Genomic DNA, 25,632 nt, shown 5'->3' with positions numbered 1-25,632 from the left:
CGGCCATCTTGATAGATATCAAATGGGACCAATGAAAAAAAAATGTTCTTTATGCTTTAATACAAAGCTGTGCCAATTTTGGTGCTTTTCCCATTTTTTGAAGTATTTTGGCATTTCCTGTTGCGAATCGATCGGACTAATTTGCCTTTAAGCTTGACCCAGGGGTTATGATTGAACAAACTTGGTAGAGATCCACTAGGCAATGCTACACACCAAATATCTAAGCGCTAGGCCTTCTGGTTTATTTTTAGAGATTTTTTGAAGATTTTCCGATGTACAATTAAAATTGTGTAAACATTGTCATGCACTCAGTCTGAATCTGAATCATATACTATGGTAGGTTTTCTACCTAAGTACGTTTCAATTTCTGAACCACTGGAAAAAATTTCATCCTCGGAAGACGATGATGATGAGGATGATGATGATGACGCTATGCTGCCAACTACGGATGAACGTATAGACAATAATATTTCTGAATCAGTGCTTGCACATGATGGTGCTGATATGCAAGAACATAATCCTAGGCAAGCACACGTGCAGGTGCATATTGCTGCACAGTTATCACAGCAGTCATGTTTTGGTAATAACGGAGAAGTTTTCTCAGCAAAGTTCTTTAACAGATAAGCTCTTCTGCATGTTGTAGTTTTAATAAAGTTATTCATTTCAACGAAAATATTTTGACTTAAAAGGCAGTATCTGTGTTTGATTAATACCGCTTTGCATTTTCTGTCTGGATCTCTTCCTGCTCTACCTGATTGCTAATAGTCACCTAGGTCATTTCCTGGACCAAAATGAACAGCGGTATGTACTTTTTTGACATCCATAACCGTACTAAATGATGTTGAACATAGGAACACGCGGATTTTTCCATCTATGCGTTGAAAAGAAGAACATACTGTTTTCTTTATTTTCTCATTGGTAGTTAAGTGAAACATGGCAAAAGTCTTGTTCCAGTAGCCATTCATGCTGTTATTTTCATATTTAGAATATTGCTTTTCAGCAAGACTTGTTTGGAGGTATTCAAAGACTTCATAAATATGTTTAATCTGTCTGAAAAGAACAATAATTCGAGGACAATTCTCGCCATATTTATCTAATAAATCACGAAGCCATTTAAAATTGCTACATGTGTCTTTGCTTCCAGTTTCAACTGAGTATTATATATTTTGCTTCTCTGGTGTTATCAAAATTTGCTTTGGATTTGACATACATACATGACTTGATAATTAGGTTTCGCAACTCTCCTTACTGATTATATGCAGGTGTGTAAACAGGGGTTTCTTTTTTCTTAGCCGTACCACTGAAATTGGAAACCAAATAGTTTTTGTACACATGAACTGCAGATTTAAAAAATGAAATCTGAATCTTGAACATAATTATAAGATATCACCATTGTTTTTAGGTAGTAATAATTCTGACGGCTTTGCTAGAAAATTATACATTAAAATGTACGAAATTATTAATAATGTTCACTTATATTTGCTGTTTTAGATATGAATATCTTATTTGTGCTTCCTATCTAAACTTTTATATATACCTCTGTACATCTATATCCATGTTTAAAGATAACAAATAAATACTGATTGATGTCTTTAAAATGTGTTCATTGGTTACAATTCAATTTGAAACAATATCATTTTAGTACTTACAATTGTTTGATGCAGTGAGCTTCATCAATATAGTCCTCAATGTGTCACCAAAGTCCTCCTTTGTCCAAGAAATGACTCTGGGCTAGCAAATATGATGTCAGCTTTTCCATTCCTGGTGTCATCTAGTGTTATGTCACATGTTTCTTGTAAATAAACCGCTTTAATGCCCTTTTTAAGCAAACTCTCTACTTGATATTGCATAAGAGCAACTAAAGGAGATACTACAATAACAGCTTTTCTTGCTAATAATCTATAAAGAAATGGTGCTATTTCAAAAGTCAAACTTTTCCCACTTCCTGTTGGTGCACAATAAAGAACATCATTTCCTTCCAAATATGCCTTAATTACACTTCTTTGATTAGGTCTCAAAACTTTATATTGTAAAACTTCTAATCCCTTTTCTATAGCTGAATCTATTGTTACAATATTCATTCTGCCTATGTCCAATCTGTTCAACATCATTCCATATATATCTATTATCATTCTTAAATATCATTCTTTTATATTTAAACAAATATTTTTTTGTACTATTGGCAATGCAAATCTTGCTGCTGACGATATTTACTTATTTATGTTCTAACATGTGAGTCAGTCTGTTGTTTATAAAACAGTAATTGACTTCTTATTTTATTATGCACTTAGCTGTTAGATAAGACTTACTAGTATCAAAGTAACATTATGCACTTCTAAATAGTGTAAACATATGCATCCATCTAACAAATATAAGATTATTTAATACGCTTTCATTCAAGTATTTTATATAATTATAATGGAAGACCTTTCTGATCTTTTGTGGTGTATGATTAAATAGCTAGACTCTTCCACAGGTAGATACTACATATTATCTGCATTCGCTAAAACAGATCAGAGTAACAGACTACTTAAATAGCCAGATAAAACAGTACACAGAGTTGAATCTCAGCACATGCAGACATGTGCTGGCCGCCTGTAAACTCAAGGCTGATTAAGATAACTATCCACACGAGAAATTTATTGAAGTGTGCCATACTTGTGATGGGTCAGCTAACGGTTTATCATGAGATATTGGTCACAAGCTCTGACCAGAGTTTACCAGACTAGATAATCAGAGCCAAGACTGATGAAGTCAGAATATATGAAAGAAATATTTAAAAAAAAAACAACAAAAAGATGATCTAGTCAGTAGCCAGACTAATGTCCACTAGGCAATGCTACATGTCAAATATCTAAGCTCTAGGGCGTCTGGTTTTTGAGAAGAATATTTTTTAAGATTTTCCTATGTAAAATCATATTACCCCCTCGGGCGGGGTCAATTTTGACCCCTAGGTTATGATTTGAACAAATTTGGTAGAGGTCCATTAGGGAATGCTTCACACAAAATATCTAAGCTCTAGGGCTTCTGGCTTTTGAGAAAAAAAAATATTTTTTTTTCCTTTATGTTGCCATGGCAACCAGAATTCTGCATGGAATTCAAATCTTTGAAAAAAATTGTAGAGCTTTACCCAAGGAACATTCCTCTGAAGTTTGGATGAAATTGGCCTAGCGGTTTAAGAGGAGATGTCGTTTAAAGTAAAAGTTTACGGACGGACAACGGACGACGGACGCCGGACGGTGAGTGATCACAATAGCTCACCCTGAGCCTTTGGCTCAGGTGAGCTAAAATGTATATGTTTACCATATTTTATTACTGGGAGTACCTAGATAAATATGTTACATACACAACCAAAGCAAAGTTAAAGAATAAATACTTTTGAAAAAGGAGTTTCATAATTTCTACAAAATAGAACATTGACAGTCAAGACTCAAAGTACTTGTAATATTATACAGAATATATATTCTCCTAAAAGCTTACCTTTGTATGAAGTATTTCCTACCTCCTCTGAACAATTCAGTATGTTGATTATAAATAATAATGGTGTATGAGGTATAAATTTCCAAAATCAAAATTCAATCGAGTGGTGGTCTCCAAACACTTTTGATGAAGCTTAATTGTTTTTCATATCTAAACTCTAATTAAAGTGTCGATATTAGGAAGAATAAAGATGGTTGAATTTTTTCGAGAAAACTGAAACAAAATCTAGCTTTGTAGATTTCAGAAAAAGGCATTTACTTGACAGACAGTTACAATATAAAAGAATTGAATGAAAAAGCAACCTATGTTTGAAGTGTTGGTATTTGGAAGGTGTCGGATTTATTCAATATTCAATCTTACTCCAGTTTGTTATTGTTTTCTCGTTTTTCAATGCACATGCTATCTAGTTTAACATATTCCTATTAGTAATGTTTTATAATTTACCCCATATTCACACTTGGGCTTCGTTCTTTTTTTAATTTTCAACCTTATGTATGGAGAAATAAAATGAGGTCAACTAAATCAAGACTATTTCAGGACTGTACTTTTGATGTCTATATGCTGTGTATTAATGTTATTGTTTTGACATAACATATCAAAATACAAGTTATGTACATTTTTGTGAATGGCTTGATCATATGTGGTTTTACATAGATCTTAGCATTTTTCCAAAGTCAGTGATTGTTGCTATTTTGTTGTTTGTTGTCTTATAATGTTAAATGTTTATGTGCTCAAATTTATAATGTTCAAAGAGGCTAAATCTACACCAACCTAAATAGACAAACAACAAGCATTCTTTAATTATAAAAATGCCTTTAGTTCAGATATGGTTAGGATATATATATATTATTATATTTTAACTTACACTGTAGCGTATTATATGTTTGTCAATTTCCCTTTCAATTATGTGCTTCGTTTTTTACAGGTGTGTGCTTATATATGCTAGATTACAGTACATATATATGCAAGTTTGTTTTAATCATAAAAACAGGTCTGTTGCAAAATTAGTCGGGAACAAATGCTGTGTTTTTATATTGAATTATACCATAGTATACCATACTGTAAATCTACATTACTTGTATGTTTTTATTGGTTCAGCCCTACTTAAGTTTTGTTAGTGGGTTACAGTATTCCAGAAAATATCAACCAACCCATGTGGAAGGAGAAAATTACCCTTTATCTGTAAATCTCCCACCCCTCGGCCTCCTCGTTCCCCTAAAACTGTTTCCGGTGGGTTGATTTTTCTGGATTAGATATCTACTTATCTACTATCTAGATTTCTACATCGTTGGGAATCGAGTAAATTAACGGCATTATCGGATATCTTTTTAAATTACTGTGGTAGATCCTACATATATTTATGAAATCCCTATTTAAAATCCTATCTCAGCCATCCTAATCCAACTTCCGTAAAAATGTGAGACACAATGTCATTAGGTTCTCTGGAATTTGAAATGAAGAACCCGTTTTTTTTATGCCCGGTTTTCAATGCACTTTCATATTCAACCGGGTACCATACCAAATCTGACCAATCAAAATAGATTAAAATTTGAAATGTCTCAGAACGTGCCAGCAGTTTTACGTCATGAAAAGCATGGCTTATTACGTAATGGAAAGTTACCGACCATATGTGTATAGTGATACAGAAACCATCGGCGTAGCGCCCTGTAGGCCATACACTTTTCCAGCAAAAATCTTAAAATGCGATAAAAGCGAGACTTAATTAATAGACTTCATGACTTAAATGATATAAACCAACATCTGAATGATGCGTAAAAGATATTTTAAAATTAAGCAGTTCTTATCAAAACAACCCCGCAATTATGTTCATTATATACTTCTCGAAAATGGCTCTTGCATCAAGCCCGGATTTACAGCGGTTCGCAGGAACATGTCATTTTCTCCAAGTTAACTCGCATATAATGCCTAATTTTCAGTTTTGATCCAGATAATATCTTAAATAGCCTAAAGATACACCATTCTACTTCTAGGATTCCAAATGAATCGGAGCCTTCCCGTATTTATCCCACCCGCTTCTGGATACTCAGATTCTAACAAGGCTGCCGCGGACGATCCGGCCGATTCGGCCATGGGAGTGGCCGGACCGGTTTGTTTTGGCCGAGTATGATATCGCCGTAATCGGCCGTACCATTTTTTTCCGCATTGAATTTCATCTTTTGGTTTGATTAAAACTACCGCAACTTGGCGAATACGAGCGGTGGACGTAGTTACCAAACCAAGATAAAAAGAAATCTGGTATACAGTACATTTCGCGTAACCAAAAAGATAAAATAAAACACAAGAAAATCATGAACATTTTCAAGTATATCTTACGTCCGGTGTAACATTAAATATTGACCCTGTTGAAAATTGATCCCATTGATGAAAATCTAATGTTGAAATGTTGGGGGGGGGGGGGGTCGATTCTCATCGTTGAAAAAGTACATTTTGATCAAAATTTAATGCTGAAATCTTAACGGTGTCAATTTTCAACGTTAAAAAAAGGACCCATTGTGTCTATTTTCAACGGGGTCAGTATTTAATGTCACACCGGATGACCATCTTTGAAGTGTTCTCACATTAATTGTGTAATAAATCTCAGAATGTTTGTGTGATAAATCATACAATTGAGCAGAATTTTTTGACCACAATGACTGGCCTAGGGAGAAGGGCGGAAATTGGAAAGCACAGGCTACCTCCCGTCAGCTCGGATGTTCCTTTGCCTTATACAATCGGGTTATTTTAATAGTAGCTCGAAAGGGTATTCGGCTCGATTGGATTTTTGTTAGATCGTATCTCACGAGGCGGATCTAGCTACTGTTATAATGACCCTTTCATTATATGCCTCAACCTTTTGGTTTGTTGCTTTGTTATTGCAAGAAATCTTCAAAGGTTAATGAATGTTATAATGGAACTTAGTGAAGTTTTATGAACACTATTTATAGAGCTGTGTCAGGTCATGCACATAATGACATTACTGAAAGTTGTCCGGTGACATACAATACAAAACGTACAATACGATTTTTTTTCTGACTGTTCATATTTACTTGTGAAATACAAGCAGACTTTTTTTTACAGAATTTATGTACAGTATGTATATAATAAATTTTTGTATGCAATAACATATCAACTAATATTAGATCTAAAAGTTTTTGCAAAGTGGTAAACGAAGCGATTCGTAAGAGGTAAAGAAAACATGTAACAATGGCCTGAAAAGTATGTTAATGGAATCAATTTTGCGAACGTCCAGTACATGTATCTATTAACAAATTGGACTGCTTACCAATGTTACTATGAGTACACTGTTAAAAACAACACACACACACAAAACCAAACAACAACAAAAAAACGCGAGGTAATATTGCTGTCATGTCATCTCGTGTAACTTTGCCTTACATTTACATCGAAAAATGCTGAATCGGGAGCGGCGAGGGCTGCGGTGGTCTATGGTGGCATCGTTGTTAATAAAAAAGGAGACACCTCCGACGATGCCATTCCTCCAGTTGTAATTTTTACCTGATGATACATTCATGATATAATATCAAAAACTTTACAATAAAAAAGGAAAGAATACAGGTCTTCGGTATATTATAACATTGAATTTATGACACTCTTTGAATATAATTGATAAAATGCTTGGCGGAGCCTCACATTTGATTACTTTATTCAACACGTTTAATAAACATGGCACGAATAGGTCTTATATATGCAGACGTTGACAATAAAGCAGGATTATACATCATAAATTAAGTTAGTGCAATTTGAATTTTCCAAAGGTTTAATGACTGTAGAAGTTTAAATTTTCTACTTAAAAGCATGATGTTGACGAGTCCTATGCTTTTCAGTCTTCTACAATCGAGGTCTCTTATGGACAATTCTTTTTAATCGCTGTTTCCACACCATACTTAACTTAGCTTCGTCATTTCATTTATGCCATTTATTTTGCTCAAGTACCGAAATAAATCAAGCTAGTCAAAATCTAAGAAACTGACTTAAATTTTGAATTCGTTTTCGTTGCCGTTAGAAAATTATATTTAAAACTTTAATACATTTTCGAGGCGGCATATTTTGAGCAAGTTAGTAGATCTATATCGCAACTGAAATTTTCAAAATGAGGAAGACCGTGCTAGATCTAGTATTCTAATTTGCTTGTCTCTGTTCAAACACGCTTACGCTAGAATGACGTCACTTAACGTGCGGTGACGTCAAAGATTTTGTCGCGACCAAAAAAGAGCGCTACTATATTTTTTTTACTGTTTTAGATTAAAGGCATATTAGAATAGAAATAATTTATAGCAAAACCGTGTTTCAACACTATTTATACACTCGGGTGTGGTAATTCGTCGTACAAATAATTTCACTCGGGCCGCGCCCTCGTGAAATTATTACGCCAGACGTATAAACACCCATCGTGCATAAGTAGTGTTAAAGCACTCTTTTGCTATGAATTATTTCTTAATTGAATTTGGTGTATACCATGATCGTAAAATTCAGTTATTAAATAGATCTAAATCAAACATGAATTTGAATTCATGTAGATTTACAACTGAAAGATGAAAGTCTAACATTTTCGGCATGCACAAATTTCTATTCATTCGGCAATTTTTAAAAATTGACCAATACTTAGTACGTATTACAGCTTTCTCCAATTGTAAAGCAAGCTCGATATTTACGTTGTTGAAAATTTGAAATGTGCGAAATTAAATTCAATGCAAAATTGAAATTCTACCAGTTCGATTTTTCGATTTCGTGCTAGTTCAACATTCATTGCTATCTTTAAACTTAATCTATCTTCGAAAAACAATCCGTTGAGTAATATGTTGTTTTTTTTTGGCTTGGAACTTCAGATTAAAACCAATGATTTTGATAGACATTTCGTAACATGATCTAACGGAACTTAATTACAACCTGTCGCAATTAGCTTAGATGGAAATGAAAAGTTTAATGCAGAGAAGTTGAGACAGATATTTTATTTGCGTTACTGTAAAGAAATTTAATAACAACATCAAAGGGGTTGGAATGAGGTAGCGGCCTCTGTGGTCAAATTTAACAAGGAATGAGGGTCCGGGGAAGGGGAGTTCTCCTCTCAAATTACTGGTTCTTTGTCCATTATCTCCATTTTTGTGGAATTCAAGTTAAGTTTAATTATTCCATTAATTGAAGGTTGTTGATTTCTGCGCACAATACATTTTCGTTAATATTTAGAATATAAAAGTGGTCCAGAATATAAACCTGTATTAACATTCATATGAACGCTATTTTTTAATAGGAAACTTCTACAAAAGTTCTATAGGACCTTCTTCAATGTGAACACAAGAATTAAATTCCTGAAGCACATTGAATAAAAGGGCAGTTCATTTTAACAAATTTAAAAATGGTTAAATCAATGATACCTAACAATTTATAAATAATACAATCTGTAAAAAGTTCCCTTGGAAGCATAGAATGCAACCAAAAAAGAATAATAGCTTGTTAATAATTAAATCAACCTTATAGATCTTATATGATGTAAAATGTTTCAATAGGGTTAAACAATGCAATTGCAATGGTAAGTTACCGGTAAATGGAGCAGTGACAAACGTTGAAACATTATCCTAGTTCATCAACATGGGTCATCATGGTTGGTTGACAGCAACCATTAGCAGTGCGAAAACAGTGATCATTCAAATATAGCGCGTGAAATTTAAGGATTTATTGAATCACTTTCTAATTCAGTACCTTTGATACTAAGTTTATTTCCTAACGAGATTAAAATAGAACTCAAAGTTAAAAGTTTTGATGAAATGACTTTTTACCAATTTGTCTTTTTACATTGAATACACGGTAGCTTATCTATCGGTGAAAGAATGTATATGCTTAAGGATTTACAGTAAGTCATGCCTAGATTTCTCAGTAGCGAATGAGTCATGCCTGCATGGCTAAGCAGCTGGTGAGTCATGCCTGCATGGCTCATTTGCTAGTGAGTCGTGCCTGCATGGCTTAGTAGACTGGGTCATGCCTGCATGGCTCATTTGCTAGTGAGTCATGCCTGCATGCTTCAGAAGAATGAGTCATGCCTGCATGGCTCAACAGGTAACGAGTCAGGAGGCAGCATCACTCACTGCTGTTATATTTCTTTCCAACCCGGATGTATGTAGCTAAACTTGTGTTCACACAATGAATAAGAATAATGACATAACAGCATTTATTTCATAGGAATACAAAAAATATGTACATAACGTCAAAAATTAAATTGAAAACAAAAGTAAACAGTTTCTTTTTGTTTAAAAAAAGCATATTCCGAGTCCACATAATTCCCTGTTCCATTTGTTTCTCTTTACATTTTTAAATAAAATCATACAAATTCCATGGGAATTATGAAAAAAGTTTACTCTGGAAAAAGTAGACATTAAGTTTTCATTTCTTGGAATATCCGGTAAAGCTCGTATCTCCGACTCATGGAAAATAAAACTCGTAAGAAAACCTTGTTTAACCTTCCCCATTGCAAACCAAGTATGAACGTGCATATAATACAAAACATAACTCATAATGAATAGTCTTGTTCAAAACAAATTGTAAAGTTATCTCCTTTAAAAAATTTTTTTTTTCATCTCTGGAAAAATGGCCAAAACTGAGTTACGAGGTTTTCTAAGAAAAGCGACGATATCTCATAATTTAAAGGGAATTCCTATAGTTTTTTATGCGCATCTTTCTGCGCAACCGACACTTTCTATGGAAAACTGAACTGAAGTCAACATTTGTTGAAACATGTTACAGACAATCTTAAATATGAGGAATTTTGAATGAAATAACATTTTTGATAAGTTATATCAGTAATCAAATGTTGATACTGGTTTATGTTGTATTGACAAGTATCATGCCTGACAGGTATCTTGCTATTTTTGTGGTTGTGTTTTCACATCGCATTTTAGTACAAAGACAGTGTTGTTCATATAATGTAAGATAATTGACTTAGTACTGATAAGACAATATCACCTTTCAGATTATTTAGTATTCAATTATAGAAAGAATTAAGAATTTTTAAAACTTTTTTTAACTTTAAGTAGACATACATGTACTAAATTTGGCCAGGTTCGCGCCATTTCCGTCCGAACAGGTGTTGTATTCTAGGGGTCTTAACATAAAATTTAGCCTGGTGACCCATACATTTTTAGCCATTTTTATGCTCACAATACAATTATCTATTCACAAGAAGAAAAGAAAAAAATCTATGAAAGAGTTTTTTTCAAAATTAAAAAAAAAAATTCTTCACTATGGGTATTTTTCATTTAAAAAGTTCACAAAAGTAAATATGAAACAATATTTTTTTCATTTGTACCCATTATTGTAAGGATAGAGTATTACAAATATGACTATGATATCAAATAAGTATATAATAAAATCTGTAAAAAGAAAAAACCGTATTGTGCTGCCTGGATGTATTTTTTGATTGGTATTTATAAAAAAGCAGAAAATTATGAAAATGTTGAAAAATCGCTGGCAGTTTCTGCAACAGTGGGTGTGTTCAAAACAATTTTTCACAAAAACAAGCCTGGTGACCTATTGTTTTTATTTGTTCATTGTTTTCAGCACAAATTTTCCTATCATATATGTGAATTTAAAAAAAAATCTATGAAAGGAAAAAAATCTATAGGAATTCTCTTTAAGCCTAACTCCTCTTTGTTACGCAGAATTATTATTACATAATCATATTAGTAGTATAAGAAATACCGCTTTTGACACAGTTTGACCTTATTTTGACCCTAACCCTTAACCTAAACTGACCATTGTTGATCAATAAAAGAAACACAGATTTTGACAAACTACTATGAACATCTTTGGTTTGATGGGAGCTGGAAGCTCACACAAAATTAAAAAAAAAAAAAAAACACAGGTTTTGAACCCAGTGAAAAAAATTAAAAGTTTTAAATACATAATATAAATGAGTTTACAGAATAAAATATATTGTTTGAAAGAAAAAAAAAAATACTGATAATATAAATCCTCATTATGTTACAGCAAAAAACGGGAGAAAAATGATAATTGCTACCTGTTGATCTTGTGGAAGAATGAAATCACAGTTTGTTAAAAGTACAGGAGGTAATATAGATATTCATAAAACAATGTTACCTTTATTACCTAAGAAAGGTTTAACACTCCCAGGATATAACTATTGTGGACAGGAAATCCTTTAGATAATGGACCTCCTGTTAATAAACTGGACGAAGTATGCATGGACCATGACTTCTGCTATGACAGTGGTGTAAAAAAGGTATATGTGACAAGCAAATGCTTTCCAACTTAAATAACACTCAATCAAAAACATTTGGAGAAAAGATTGCAAAACATTTAGTTGTAAAACCAGCAATTTAAACGAAATACAAACTTGGACTTGGACGTAGGTACTCGGGAGCTGGAAGCTCACTCGGAAAAAAAGTAAAAAAGAAACGGGAAAAGGGGGTAAATACAAGCTCAGTCAAAAAGACCCCCGAAATAACATGGAGTAATGAATTAGCAGAAGAATTACATAAACCAGTTAAACGATTTTTTTTTAAACGAAGAGTGATAGTTAGTGATATTGATGATACTTGGTCTGCTGATTTAGTTGATATGCAAGCTTTTTCAAAATATAATAAAGGTGAAAAGCATTTATTAACCGTTATTGAAATATTAAGCAAATATGCTTGGGTTATTCCATTGAAGAATAAAACTGGAGAATCTGTTACTGAAGCATTTGAAAAAATAGTTTTAGAAGGTAAAACACCTACAAATTTATGGGTAGATGAAGAAAATATTTTTATAATAAAAAGTTTGAATCATTTTTGAATAAAAAGACAGATTAACATGTATCATAACTTTAATGAAGGAAAAGCTGTAGTGATCGAAAAATTTAATAGAAGTTTAAAAAGAATAATGTGAAACATTTTACAACAAATTATACTTACACTTATTTAGATAATTTGCAGGATATGGTTGACAAATATAACAAAAGAAAACATTATAGTATAAAAATGACACAGACTCAAGCCAGTAAAAACTTTAAAATATGTACTGTTTACTTTAATTTATATGGTAATTTAAAGATACCAAAGAGTAAACCAAAGTTTAAAATTGGTAATCAGGTTCGCTTAACCAAACTCAAACGACATTTTGATAAAGGATATACACCAAACTGGACAGAGGAAAAATTTATAATTTATGAAATTAATAACACAAATTCGAGAACATACACTATAAAAGATTTGAATAATGAAAAAATTCAGGGTTCATTTTATGAGCAAGAAGTTTTACCTACCAAACAAGAGATTTTTAGACTAGAAAAAGTTATTAGACGAGTCTAAAAGAAAAAACAAGCTTTAGTGAAATGGAAAGGTTATAGTGAAAAATTTAATAGTTGGGTTCCCGAATCTTCGATTCGTTAAGAAACCTATGATTTTGTTCCGTTTAGAGAATTAGAATAAATTTAATATTTAAATTAAATTTTAAAAATATATTATATAAATTAGTAATAAAAATCTAATTTCTAATGAAAAAGAAATAAAAACAATAGATCAATTAATAAACCACTTGACTAAACTTGCTGCTGCTTACAGAAAAAGTTATAGATTTTGTGGAAGAGTAAATGCAGGATTACAAATTACAGCAGGTATCTTTGGTTGCTCAACTACATTAGTACTTGTTCCTGCTATTCCTATATTTGTGGCATTTGCTGGCGCTGTTCCATCAATAATTACTATATATTTATTAAAAGTCTAAAAGTTGAAGACAAGAAAAATATTTTAAAATTACATCATCATAAAATAAAACGACTAATAACAAAGACAAAACTTGGAATATTAGATGATGAAGAAGGTGAGAAAAAATGTTATTTTAAAATACTGTAAGTACTTTCTGAAATGCAGAAAGAAGAAAACTATTCAATGCCTCTTGAAATGCATATAAAAGGAAATTAAACTTAACGGATATAAAAATAAAAAAAGTAGAAGAGTTGTATTAAATATAGATTATTGAATTATTTTCTCGTGCGTTTTTTAAAGATTTTTTTCTATAAGTATAAAATATATATGGTTAATAGAAAGGTAGATAGAATGATTATGCCAAAATTATCTAGCACTTTAGGAGAAATAACAAATGAAGATAGAAATTCATATAAAAAGTACTAAAAAGAAGAAACGTTATTAAATCAAAACTTGATCAAATAGTAGCGATGATTATAAAAGACATGTGATTGATAAATTACAAAATGTTATAGAGCCTTATCTTTTAAAAAAGAATATAAATTTATTTGAATGGGATTGTGGTTGTTTATTAACAGAAGAGCAAAATAATGTAAGATTATGTGCTTGTTCCAGACCAAATAATATTCAAAACAACCCTAAAAGAGTTATTGCAACCGATTGTGACACTAATGAAGACAAAAAAATATATGGAAGCACTTACGCAGCATCTAAAGACCTTGATATAAATTCTGGGTTAATAAAAATGTGCTGTGAAAGGGGAAAAACGACTAAACAGTAGAAATTCGAAAACATATGGGAGAAAGTATAAATTTTAATATTTTATTTCTTCTTAAACTTTATTTTTTTTTTTTTTTTTTTTTTTTTCTTTTTGTTTTGTTTTTTTTTGGCTTAACGACTTTTTTCTCAGTATAATATATAGATGGCTGTTAGAGAAATTGAGAGGTCTATAAAACAATATATTAAGAAATTAAAATTACATATAGGCAAGATCCAAAATATCACTTATATTTAAATATAGAAGACTCATTTGATATTATTAAATCTGAACTTAAAGCTTTAAAAGGTATAAAAATAAATGTTGTTTTAACAATAACTTTTACAAAAATGGAAAAGAGATACAATATATAAATCAGCTTATATCCATTCAAAGGTTTTAATTATTATTAATACAGACAAGATAAAAAAAATCACTTTACGTCAAGCTTTTGATGAAATAATAAATAGGATTGGTAATTGGATTTCAGAAGGAAGCGGCTGGAGAATAGAATCAGTTGATGCTCATTATATAAATATATATAAATATACACCGCTGAATGCTTCTAGTTACTTAGAATTACCAAAGCAATTACAACATCCCATGAAAGGATTAATAAATATAAAGAATGATGATAACGAATGTTTTAGATGGTGTCATTTAGCTTACAAATATCCTGTTGAAAAAGATCCTCAAAGAGTTTCAAACTATAAAAATCATATAGAAAAACTCAATTATAAAGGAATAAAATTTCCTGTAACATTAAATCAAATACCTAAAATAGAAACTCAGAATGATATTTCATTTAATATATTTGGTTATGAAGATAATAATGTTTATCCATTGTACATTTCAAAATATCAATATGAAGAACACTGTGACATGCTGTTAATTAATAATGATAAGATAACACATTATGTTTGGATAAAAGACTTTAATAGATTAATGTTTAACAAAATAAAATATGAAGAACACTGTGACATGTTGTTAATCTGTAATAACAAAAAAAAACACACATTATGTTTGGATAAAAGACTTTAATAGATAAATGTTTGGTAAAACCAAAGATCAACATAAAAACATTTTTGCAAATCATGTTTACACAATTGTTCTCAAGAAAGAATATTAAATGAACATATACCAACTTGTTTAGCTATTAATGGTGTTCAAACTGTAAAAATGCCAAAAGAGGAAGTAAAATACATTTTAAAAAATATCATAAAGGCTTAACCGTACCTTTTTAATTTATGCTGATTTTGAATCAATAACTAGAAAAATATCTACAGCTTTACCATCACCTGAATCTTCATTTACTGAACCATATCAAAAACATTTAGAATGTGGTTACGGTTATAAAGTTGTTTGTTGTTATGACGATGAGCTAAAGCTCTTGCCCGGCGGACATCAATATACTAAACCAACACAAGTTTACTGAGGTTTTAATGCAGTTTATAAGTTTATTGAAAAAATGCTCGAGGAAGAAGAGTATTGTAAGGAAATATTTAATGAAAACATTAACAAAGATCTGAAAATGTCTAAAAAAGAGGAAGCTTGATTTCAAAAACAAACTTCTTGTCATATTTGTGGAAAAGAATATAAGGAAAATGAAAATCCAGTACGAGTTGAAAAACAAAGTTTTTCGAAAGAACAAAAGTTCTGAGATCATTGTCATATAACAGGAAAGTTTAGAGGAAGTGCTCATTCAGAATGTAATATTAATTTTAGACTAACACACAAAATTCCTGTTATTTTTCATAACTTAAGAGGTTATGATGGTCATTTTATTATGCAACAAATAGGAAAATTTAAAAAAAGAAATTTATGTTATTTCTAATAATATGGAAATATATATGGCATTTATGGTAGATGATTTGATTTTTATAGATAGTTTTCAATTTATGTCTCAACCGTTGGATAACTTTGTAAGAAATATTCCAGAATTTAAGTACACTTCTCAAGAATTTAGTGAAGGTAAACTTGAATTATTAAAAACAAAAGGTATTTATCCATATGATTACATGGATTCATTTGAAAAATTCAAAGAAACAATATTTCCTCCTAAAAAAGAGTTTTATTCAATTTTAAACGAAACGCATGTACCAGACAATGAATATGAGCATGCTAAAAATGTTTGGAATACATTTAAAATAAAAAAAAAAACAATGGGATAATATCATGATCTATATTTAAAAAATGACTTCTTACTGTTAGCTGATGTTTTTGAAAATTTTAGAAAACTATGTTTGGAATATTATAAACTTGACCCGTGCCATTACTTTGGTAGGCCTGGTTTAGCTTGGGATGCAATGTTAAAAATGACTGGAATAAATCTGGATTTAATAGCTGGTATTGATATGTATCTTTTTATTGAAAAAGGACTGAGAGGAGGAATAAGTTATATAGCTAATCGTTACAGTAAAGCAAAAGATAAATATATGAAAAACTATAATCCAAAATTTAAATCTAAATACATTATGTACGCCAATAATCTTTACGGTTGGGCCATGTGCCAAACTTTGCCCTCTTGAAATTTTAAATGGGTGACTTTAAAACAATATAAAAACTTAATTGCAAAAGGTAAAACTAACTTTATAATTTAATGTGATCTTGAATATCCAAAAGAATTGCATGCTCTTCACAATAATTATCTCCTGAAAATATACTCATTCAAGATCAATGGCTTTCAAATTATAGTAGAAATATTAAAAATAATTTGAAATAGGAAAAAGTAATGTAAAACAATTAGTTCCAACTTTAATGAAAAAAGAAAAGAAACAGAACTATGTTGTTCATTTTAAAACTCTTGAACTGTATACACAATTAGGATTAAAAGTAACAAAAATACACAGACTATTAACTTTTGATGAAAGTCCTTGGTTAAAAGAATATATTGATTTTAATACTAAAAAAAGATCCAAAGCAACAAGTTCTTTTGAAAAAGAATTTTTTAAACTCATGAACAACTCTGTATTCGGTAAGACGATGGAGAATATACGCAAAATAATTAAAATTAAAATAACACATAAAGAAAATCTTTTATTGAAGTATATAGCAAAACCTTCATTTGTTAGTTCAACAATGTTTAATAAGAATTTGTTTGGTATTCATTGAATAAAAGGAAGTTTATTATTAAACAGACCTTGTTATGTTGGAATGTGTATCCTTGATTTATCAAAATATTTAATGTATGATTTTCATTATAATTACATTAAGGAGAAGTATAAAGATTCAGCAAAGCTTTCATTCACTGACACTGATTCATTATGTTATGAAAGAAATACTGAAGATGCATATGAGGTTCTTTATGAAGATTCAGAACTGTTTGATAATAGTGATTATGATAGTAATTCAGTGTTTTATTTTGATTACAACATAAAAGTAATTGGAAAATTCAAAGATGGGCTGCCGGTATTCCTATTGTTGAATTTGTTGGATTAAGAATTAAAATGTATTCATATTTATTAGAAAATGAAGTTAACATTAAAAAACGTAAAGGAATAAAAAAACATATTGTAAAGAAAACAATAGTTCATGAAAATTACAAAGATACCTTATTTAATTCAACCCAGAGTAACCATACTTTTAAAGTTATTCGTTCTGATAAGTACAATATTTCTAGTTGTGTTATTAATAAAACGTCTTTAACATGTTAAGACGATAAAATATATATTCTTGATAATGGTATTAATACATTAGCTTATGGAGCTTCAACTCCTTATGAGCTTTAGCTCAGCTTGGTCACAGAACCATAAATTGTTAATTGAATATTCATAACGTTTAAACCATCTATATAAATAACTTTATTCATTTTAAGTTGATTAGCATAATTAATAGAAATAGATTCATTTTTTTTTTCTGTTATTTTTGGCATAATATCTTTGAAGAATTTTATTTTCTTTGTTTCTTAATTCAAATTTAACATCTCCTTTATCTAATTCAATTGCATCTAAAAGAATAATTAAAATGCAATTTTGTTTTATTGTTACATTATTACCATTTGAACTAAAGCAGGGCTAGCATTACCGACTTTCTATTGAAATAATCGAGCAACATCTTCTGTTGCAGATATTAAAAACAAAGGAGTTTTTTTTTACTATTTGTCTTTCTATCTTTCTATTTTACTTACTTTTTCATTTATATTATTGAATATTCCCATTATATAAAATGGAAATAAATGGAAATAAATCAATTGGCCTGATAAAATCTAACATAACTTCCTGGTTCTACAGTAAATTTAGTAGAAAATCCAGGTGGTAATAGTATGTCTGAATCTGGCAAAATGGTAAACCACATTCCTTTGCTTAAGTTAATTTCAATTTTTTTCTTGAAAACAAATGTTGTATTTTTAACCTCAGATACTATATGCTCTTGTCCGTTTGTGTGACCACCCAGCCATCTAAAAATGAAACGATCTATTTTTTATCAGAGTGTTCAATGATAATATTCATTTCAATTATATAATCCACATCTTGTTGAATTTCAAATCTAACCCCATCATTTTTAATAAAACTTTTATAATCTATAATCTTATTAACTCGTATTCAAAATAATGCAAAAACATTCTGGGTTTCTAATGCCTGTCGTAACTGCTTATCTTCAATAAATTATAATCTTGCACCAAGAATCGTTACATGTACTTGTCTGCTATTGCAATATTCAAAAAAGAAATAGTTCACGTCTTACCTTTTCTAGTTCTACTTTTATTGCTTTATATTTATTTTCATGTTCAAGAATTACTTCAGCCAAATCATCAACTCGTTTTGTTGTAGCAACTTCAGAAGCAGACAAATTGTCAACAGTATTTTTTTTTGTTTTAGCTAATCGTGTTTCTTATTTTATAAAAGCATTTCTTACTTTTTGTAATTGCTTCTGCATTAGTGGTAATTGCTGCAGCATTATAGGTAAATAATGCTCCTTGTTTGAACTGGCTTCTCAACTGCAAAGTCCAGATCATTTTTATTTTTTTTCAATTTTAGCATTAAATTCGTTAATATCTTTTTGTAATATTTTTGTAATTGTAATTAATTCCGCGTACTTTATATTGTGAAGAGTATCGACAGTGCTTATCCAGTTTTGAAGTTGTTTCTTCAAATTTTCTAAGTTAGAATTTCAGTTAGAATTAAACTAATTTTTAAGGTTATCTAATGCTGTGTCATGATCATCACCTCTTTGTGAAGCTGCCTTTTAAGTTCTGATTTATATCGTGCAAATTTATTTGAAAATATGTCTAACAAATTTTGATACTTTTTTGTAAAAGCTGTATTTAGTTTATATATTTCTGTTCTTACTTCTAACTGATCCATATTTTGTAACTTTTTCTCAGCTTCAATAATCTTGTCTTTTCATTTTTCATGTTCAAACATACTATCTTTTAATTCCTGAACTTGATTGTATAACATTTCAAAATTGGTTCTGAATGCTTCTTTTATCTGACTATCTCTCAAATCAGATTTCTCTTCAAGTTCTTTAATAGAATCAACCACAGCTTTCATTTCCTCTTCAAGTTTACCTTGTAATTGAACTATTAATAATGATTTTTTTAAAGTCTTTTTCTAATTCTTCAGTATTCTATACTTCTTCTTCTAATGTCTGTTTTATATTTTCGATGTCTTCAAGATTATAATCTTCTATTACACTTTGATTTTTTTTAAACACAAATCGTCTCGAAACTGCATCACCGGCTTTACCTGGATTTCCTAGGTTGATTATTCCATTACCTCCCAAATCTAATGGTCTGTTTATTGTGTTATCAATTTCCTTATTTTTATGAAGGTATGAGTCCATATCCTTTTTAAGCTTTTTGAATTGTTTTCTAGTGGCATAATAACTTAAATCAATATCAAATTTAACTTTACTTATACTGTCGGGTTCACTTATTTGTTTAAATCATTAAAAATTCCCATTATATAGTTATCATATAATTCCCGTAAACTTTTTTCTTAAAAACTTCCTTGGTTTGTCAACATATAAGAAATCATATTTTTTGTTTTGTTGCATTAGCAAAGGAATCACGATTAATATTTTGTTCATTACAAATCATATCATTTTCCTTTTTACATGAGCTTTCAAACAAAATATAGTGCGAACAGTTAATTCTAACATCTTTTGATGTTTTATAGTAAGACTGACTTAAATAAATAACAGAACAGTTTTTGTGACGTCCTTGAATAAAATATTTTGTTATTTCATTTTAAAACTTTTTTTCTTCACATATAAAATCATCAAATATTACTACTCTTTGTTTCTCTGATTCAAGATCATTAACGTCAATTATTTCTTTATTATAATATTCAAGTATTTTAACATTCTAAAACAAGAATCTGGCATGAAAGGATATTGCTCAATTTGCTTAAAGTTAATAGATTTATCACTTTTTGTATCATAATTAGGAATTCCCATTATATAATAATATTACATTATCTTACATTATTATATAAATGCTAGCAAAACGTAAAGAAATGAGAGAAATAAACAACCTAGTTGAACAAAAAGTAAGAGCTAAAAGAGAAGAAAAAATGGGAGAAAAATAAGAAAAGCTACTGGTCGAGAAATGTATAGTGAAATTCATAAACCAATCACAGATGGAATAGAAAGTCAAAAAAGAAGAATTGAGTCAGTTAAAAGCATTGCCTGGAATCAGAGAACAATTAGCGTTACTTCCAAGAAGGTTTGTTGATATAATACAAGAAGTAGAACAACAACGAGAACTGACAAAGCTATTGGATGAACCACTCCCGGAAGAATTACAACAACCATTATAACCACCATTACCACAAAAACTAGACGACAAATTGATTGATAAAATACTAGAAGAATATGGTGAAAGAAAAAGGATGAGAATAACCGAAAAAGCGGTTCCAACAATTGATATAATTAAAGAATCTGACCCAGCATACGAAACAACTGATGAATCAGATGAATCAGAAGAATTGGGGGCATATGAGTTGGACCTAGAGTGAGGTGTTAATTTGGACATATTAGATAAAAAATATATTACACAGCAAAAAGATTTTAACTTAGTTCGCAGAAAAGAAATAACTGAAAAGGGTATAGAAGATATTATAGTAAAAGCAGAAGAAGATATAAAAAAACCTAAACGCTAAAATAATGGAAAACAAAATAAGAAAAATCCTACAAAAGTTGATCTGGAAGAAATAAAAGATTTAAGAGGTAAAGCAAATAATTTGACGAACAATAAAGGTTCGCTCAATGATATTAGTACTAAAACAAAAAAGTATAAAAATGGGAAAGGGAATAAGACAACACAATCCATATAAAGTCTCACCAAATGGACAATATGGTAATTTATTGATTGATTTTAATAAACTTTATGGTCAAAACAAATTGATTGCAAAGGATCAAAGAACTGGAAAATAAGTTATTAACGTTAATGTAGATAATGATTTAATTGATTTCGTTAATAAAAGATGTAACAATAATAAAACACATTCAATACTTTCTATAAAAGTATTTAAAGAATTAACAGAAAAATCATGATTACCTATCAATGAAAGATCTATGAAATTTTAAAAAAGTAATTAGGGGTCAAGGTTATGACGTTTGTCTATGTAATCCAGAAATACTGGTTAATGACTTAGAACTTATTTGTGGTTCAATTGATGCTGTAAATAATAATGAAGAACTAAAAAATGAAGATATTAGCATAATTGATGACCTATTAAAAATAGATAAATTGTTACCAGAAAAACATGAAATGTTATATAAAAATTATTTTTCTTGAATATATAAATGGAACAAACAATAGTGTTAAGTTCTGAAGCTGGAAGCTGTTAAGAACGATAATAAAAATACTCCAAGCTTTTCTTAAAAACTTCCTTGGTTTGTCAACATATAAGAAATCATATTTTTTGTTTTGTTGTATTAGCAAAGGAATCACGATTTATATTTTGTTCATTACAAATCATATCATTTTCCTTTTTACCTGAGCTTTCAAACAAAATATAGTGCGAACAGTTAATTCTAATATCTTTTGATGTTTTATAGTAAGACTGACTTAAATAAGTAACAGAACAGTTTTGTGACGTCCTTGAATAAAACATTTTGTTATTTCATTTTGAAACTTTTTTTCCTTCACTTATAAAACCATCAAATATTACTAGTTTTTGCTTCTCTCGTTCAAGATCATTAACGTCAATTATTTCTTTATTAGAATATTCAAGTATTTTAAACATTCTAAAGCAAGAATCTTGCATAAAAGGATATTGCTCAATTTGCTTAAAGTTAATAGATTTATCACTTTTTGTATCATAATTAGGAATTCCCATTATATAATAATATTACATTATCTTACATTATTATATAAATGCTAGCAAAACGTAAAGACATGAGAGAAATAAACAACCTAGTTGAACAAAAAGTAAGAGCTAAAAGAGAAGGAAAAAATGGGAGAAAAATAAGAAAAGCTACTGGTCGAGAAATGTATAGTGAAATTCATAAACCAATCACAGAAGGAATAGAAAGTCAAAAAAAGAAGAATTGAGTCAATTAAAAGCATTGCCTGGAATCAGAGAACAAATAGCGTTACTTCCAAGAAGGTTTGTTGATACAATACAAGAAGTAGAACAACAACGAGAACTGAAAAAGCTATTGGATGAACCACCCCCGGAGGAACTACAACAACCATTATTACCACCATTACCACAAAAACTAGACGACAAATTGATTGATAAAATACTAGAAGAATATGGTGAAAGAAAAAGGATGAGAATAACCGAAAAAGCGGTTCCAACAATTGATATAATTAAAGAATCTGACCCAGCATACGAAACAACTGATGAATCAGATGAATCAGAAGAATTGGGGGCATATGAGTTGGACCTAGAGTGAGGTGTTAATTTGGACTTATTAGATAAAAAATATATTACACCGCAAAATGTTTTTAACTTAGTTCGCAGAAAAGAAATAACTGAAAAGGGTATAGAAGACATTATAGTAAAAGCGGAAGAAGATATAAAAAACCTAAACGCTAAAATAATGGAAAACAAAATAAGAAAAATCCTACAAAAGTTGATCTGGAAGAAATAAAAGATTTAAGAGATAAAGCAGATAATTTGACGAACAATAAAGGTTCGCTCAATGATATTAGTACTAAAACAAAAAAGTATAAAAATGGGAAAGGGAATAGGACAACACAATCCATATAAAGTTTCATCAAATGGACAATATGGTAATTTATTGATTGATCTTAATAAACTTTATGGTCAAAACAAATTGATTGCAAAGGATCAAAGAACTGGAAAATAAGTTATTAACGTTAATGTAGATATTGATTTAATTGATTTCATTAATAAAGGATATAACAATAATAAAACACATTCAATACTTTCTATAAGAATATTTAAAGAATTAACAGAAAAATCATGATTACCTATCAATAAAAGATCTATGAAATTTTAAAAACTAATTAGGGGTCAATGTTATGACGTTTGTCTATGTAATCCAGAAATACTGCTTAATAACTTAAAACTTATTTGTGGTTCAATTGATGCTGGAAATAATAATGAAGAACTAAAAAATGAAGGTATTAGCATAATTGGTGAGCTATTAAAAATAAATAAATTATTACCAGAAAAACATGAAATGTTATATAAAAATTATTTTTCTTGAATATATAAATGGAACAAAAATAGTGTTAAGTTCTGAAGCTGTTAAGAACGATAATGGAAATACTGCAAGCGATTTTACAGTTAGATTCAGCCGTTCCTTAATTTTAGATAAAAATAAAACTTATGTTGTTGGTTTGGATAGTATCAACACAATGACTTACTCTTGGCATAATATTAATGATGAATACGATAATAAAAGAATTCGTTATCATAATGGTAAAGATTGGAAAGATATTATATTTACAAATGGTTCTTACAGTTATACGGACATTAATTATTATATCAGAGAAACACTAATAAGCAATGGTGATTTTGAATTTGATAAATCAGACATTGCTCCAATAAGTCTGGAATTTGATTTAGGTAGTTTTAAAATCCTAATTTCAATTCACGATAATTTTAAGCTGCATTTGGGAATATCAAATTGTCTCACATTGCTTGGATTTGAAAATGTTTTTTTTTTAAACTAAACCGAATGGGGAACTACGACACCAAATATAACTAACTCTGTGGATACAATTTACATTCATTATGATCTTATTGATAATTCACTTGTTAATGGTAATTTTAATAATATTATCTATGCTTTAAGTACTTCAGATTTATCAAGAGCTTATCCATTTACAAAAGAGCCAAACAGAGTCGGTTATTTTGAAATTAATAAAAATGTTATCAATTCAATTAGAATATATATTACAGATGTATTTTGTAGAATAATTATTTTTAACGTTTACGGAGTTGAAACAAAGTTTTCACTAATTTTAAAAGAAATATAAATATATAATGTACAAAAAAATCTATGACAAAAACAAAGGAATATTTATTTATGTTGATGCTCAGACCGGAGAAGAAATTATACAAGGTTCAGGTTAACTTTAACAAAATTGTTTTCATCTTCTGTTGCATCTTCAATTGGTAGTGCTGAAAAAAAAGCCCTGGAAACTGCAGGAAAAACTGCCCTTGAAAGTGGAACAAAAAAGACTGGAACGGAAGTCGGGAATTTAGCTGCTGATAAAATTACAGAAAAAAATTAAAAGTTTTAAAAAACCCGCTCAGGCTCGTAATGACGTTAAAAAAACTGTTGGAGATTTAATTGTTAAGGCATTACAAAAAAGCAATAATAGTAAAACTAATGAGGAGGATATTAATATAAGAATTAATAAAATATTGTCAGGATCTGGAGTGGACCTTGTGAAAGATACGAACTAACTCCTATTCAATTAGACACACCTTTAATTTCTGTTTTGGGAAATAATTTTAAACAACATAAAGGTGGGTATCACTTTACAATTAATGATAGAAGTTCATATTTTGATTGGTTTCATGGTTATTTTGAAGTAAGTGTTAAAGTTAATAAACTTGCTAATGGTAATAATTATGCTAATGGAGATCAAATTGCTTTAACTAATAATGCAGCTTCAGTAATTGATCAGCTAATAATTAAACAAAATGGAAAAATTGTCTATGATCGTAATAATTTATATAAGGTAATAAATGTAAAAAAAAAAAAAATAGTTGAACTATCTAAGGATTATGCAGAATCAACTGGAACAAATGAATGTGTCTATTTAGATAAAAATGCTGTTGCTGAAAGCAGAAAAACCAAGATACATATAATTCAGATTTTGCTGCTAGGAAGTTATCAATCCAGGGTGGTAAGGAGACAAATGCTAAAATTCCGTTAAATAATTATACATTTTTTCAGGGTTTAGAAAAAAACATGCTACCCCCAAGTCAAATCCAAATAACATTACAATTAACAAATGATGATGAATTAATTTACAGAGCTAATGCTGCTGATGCAGGTAGGGTAATTGTAATTAAATTAATTTTGTGGGTTCCACGTTTAATTTTTAATCTATATGGAATTAATTTAATTTCTGAAAGATATATGAAAGCAACAAGTTGGAAATACCTTCGTGAAATGATAACACAGTCAACAGATACGCAACAGACTAACATAACTTTTAGAAAAACAGCCGGTGTAAAAAAACGAATATGTGTTTGTTTATTGACAACGACCTGATAAAAGTAATTCATAAGAACATAATCC

General features: G+C 29.8%; 1 protein-coding gene across 1 annotated transcript; it reads left to right on the top strand.

Annotated features, from left to right (window-relative positions):
• The first annotated feature begins 333 nt into the window (after positions 1-333).
• Positions 334-22,800, top strand: LOC128553449 (FK506-binding protein 5-like). Its single transcript, XM_053534599.1, has 3 exons — positions 334-580; positions 20,737-20,908; positions 22,422-22,800. Exons 1-3 carry the CDS (start codon positions 334-336, stop codon positions 22,798-22,800), a joined length of 798 nt encoding a protein of 265 aa, XP_053390574.1.
• Positions 22,801-25,632: the final 2,832 nt, after the last annotated feature.

Source organism: Mercenaria mercenaria, unplaced genomic scaffold (genome assembly GCF_021730395.1).
Source record: "Mercenaria mercenaria strain notata unplaced genomic scaffold, MADL_Memer_1 contig_3836, whole genome shotgun sequence".
NCBI classification, from domain to species: Eukaryota; Metazoa; Mollusca; class Bivalvia; order Venerida; family Veneridae; genus Mercenaria; species Mercenaria mercenaria.
The sequence above is the reverse complement of the archived record's forward strand: the minus strand, read 5'-3'. Positions and strand labels throughout refer to the sequence as shown.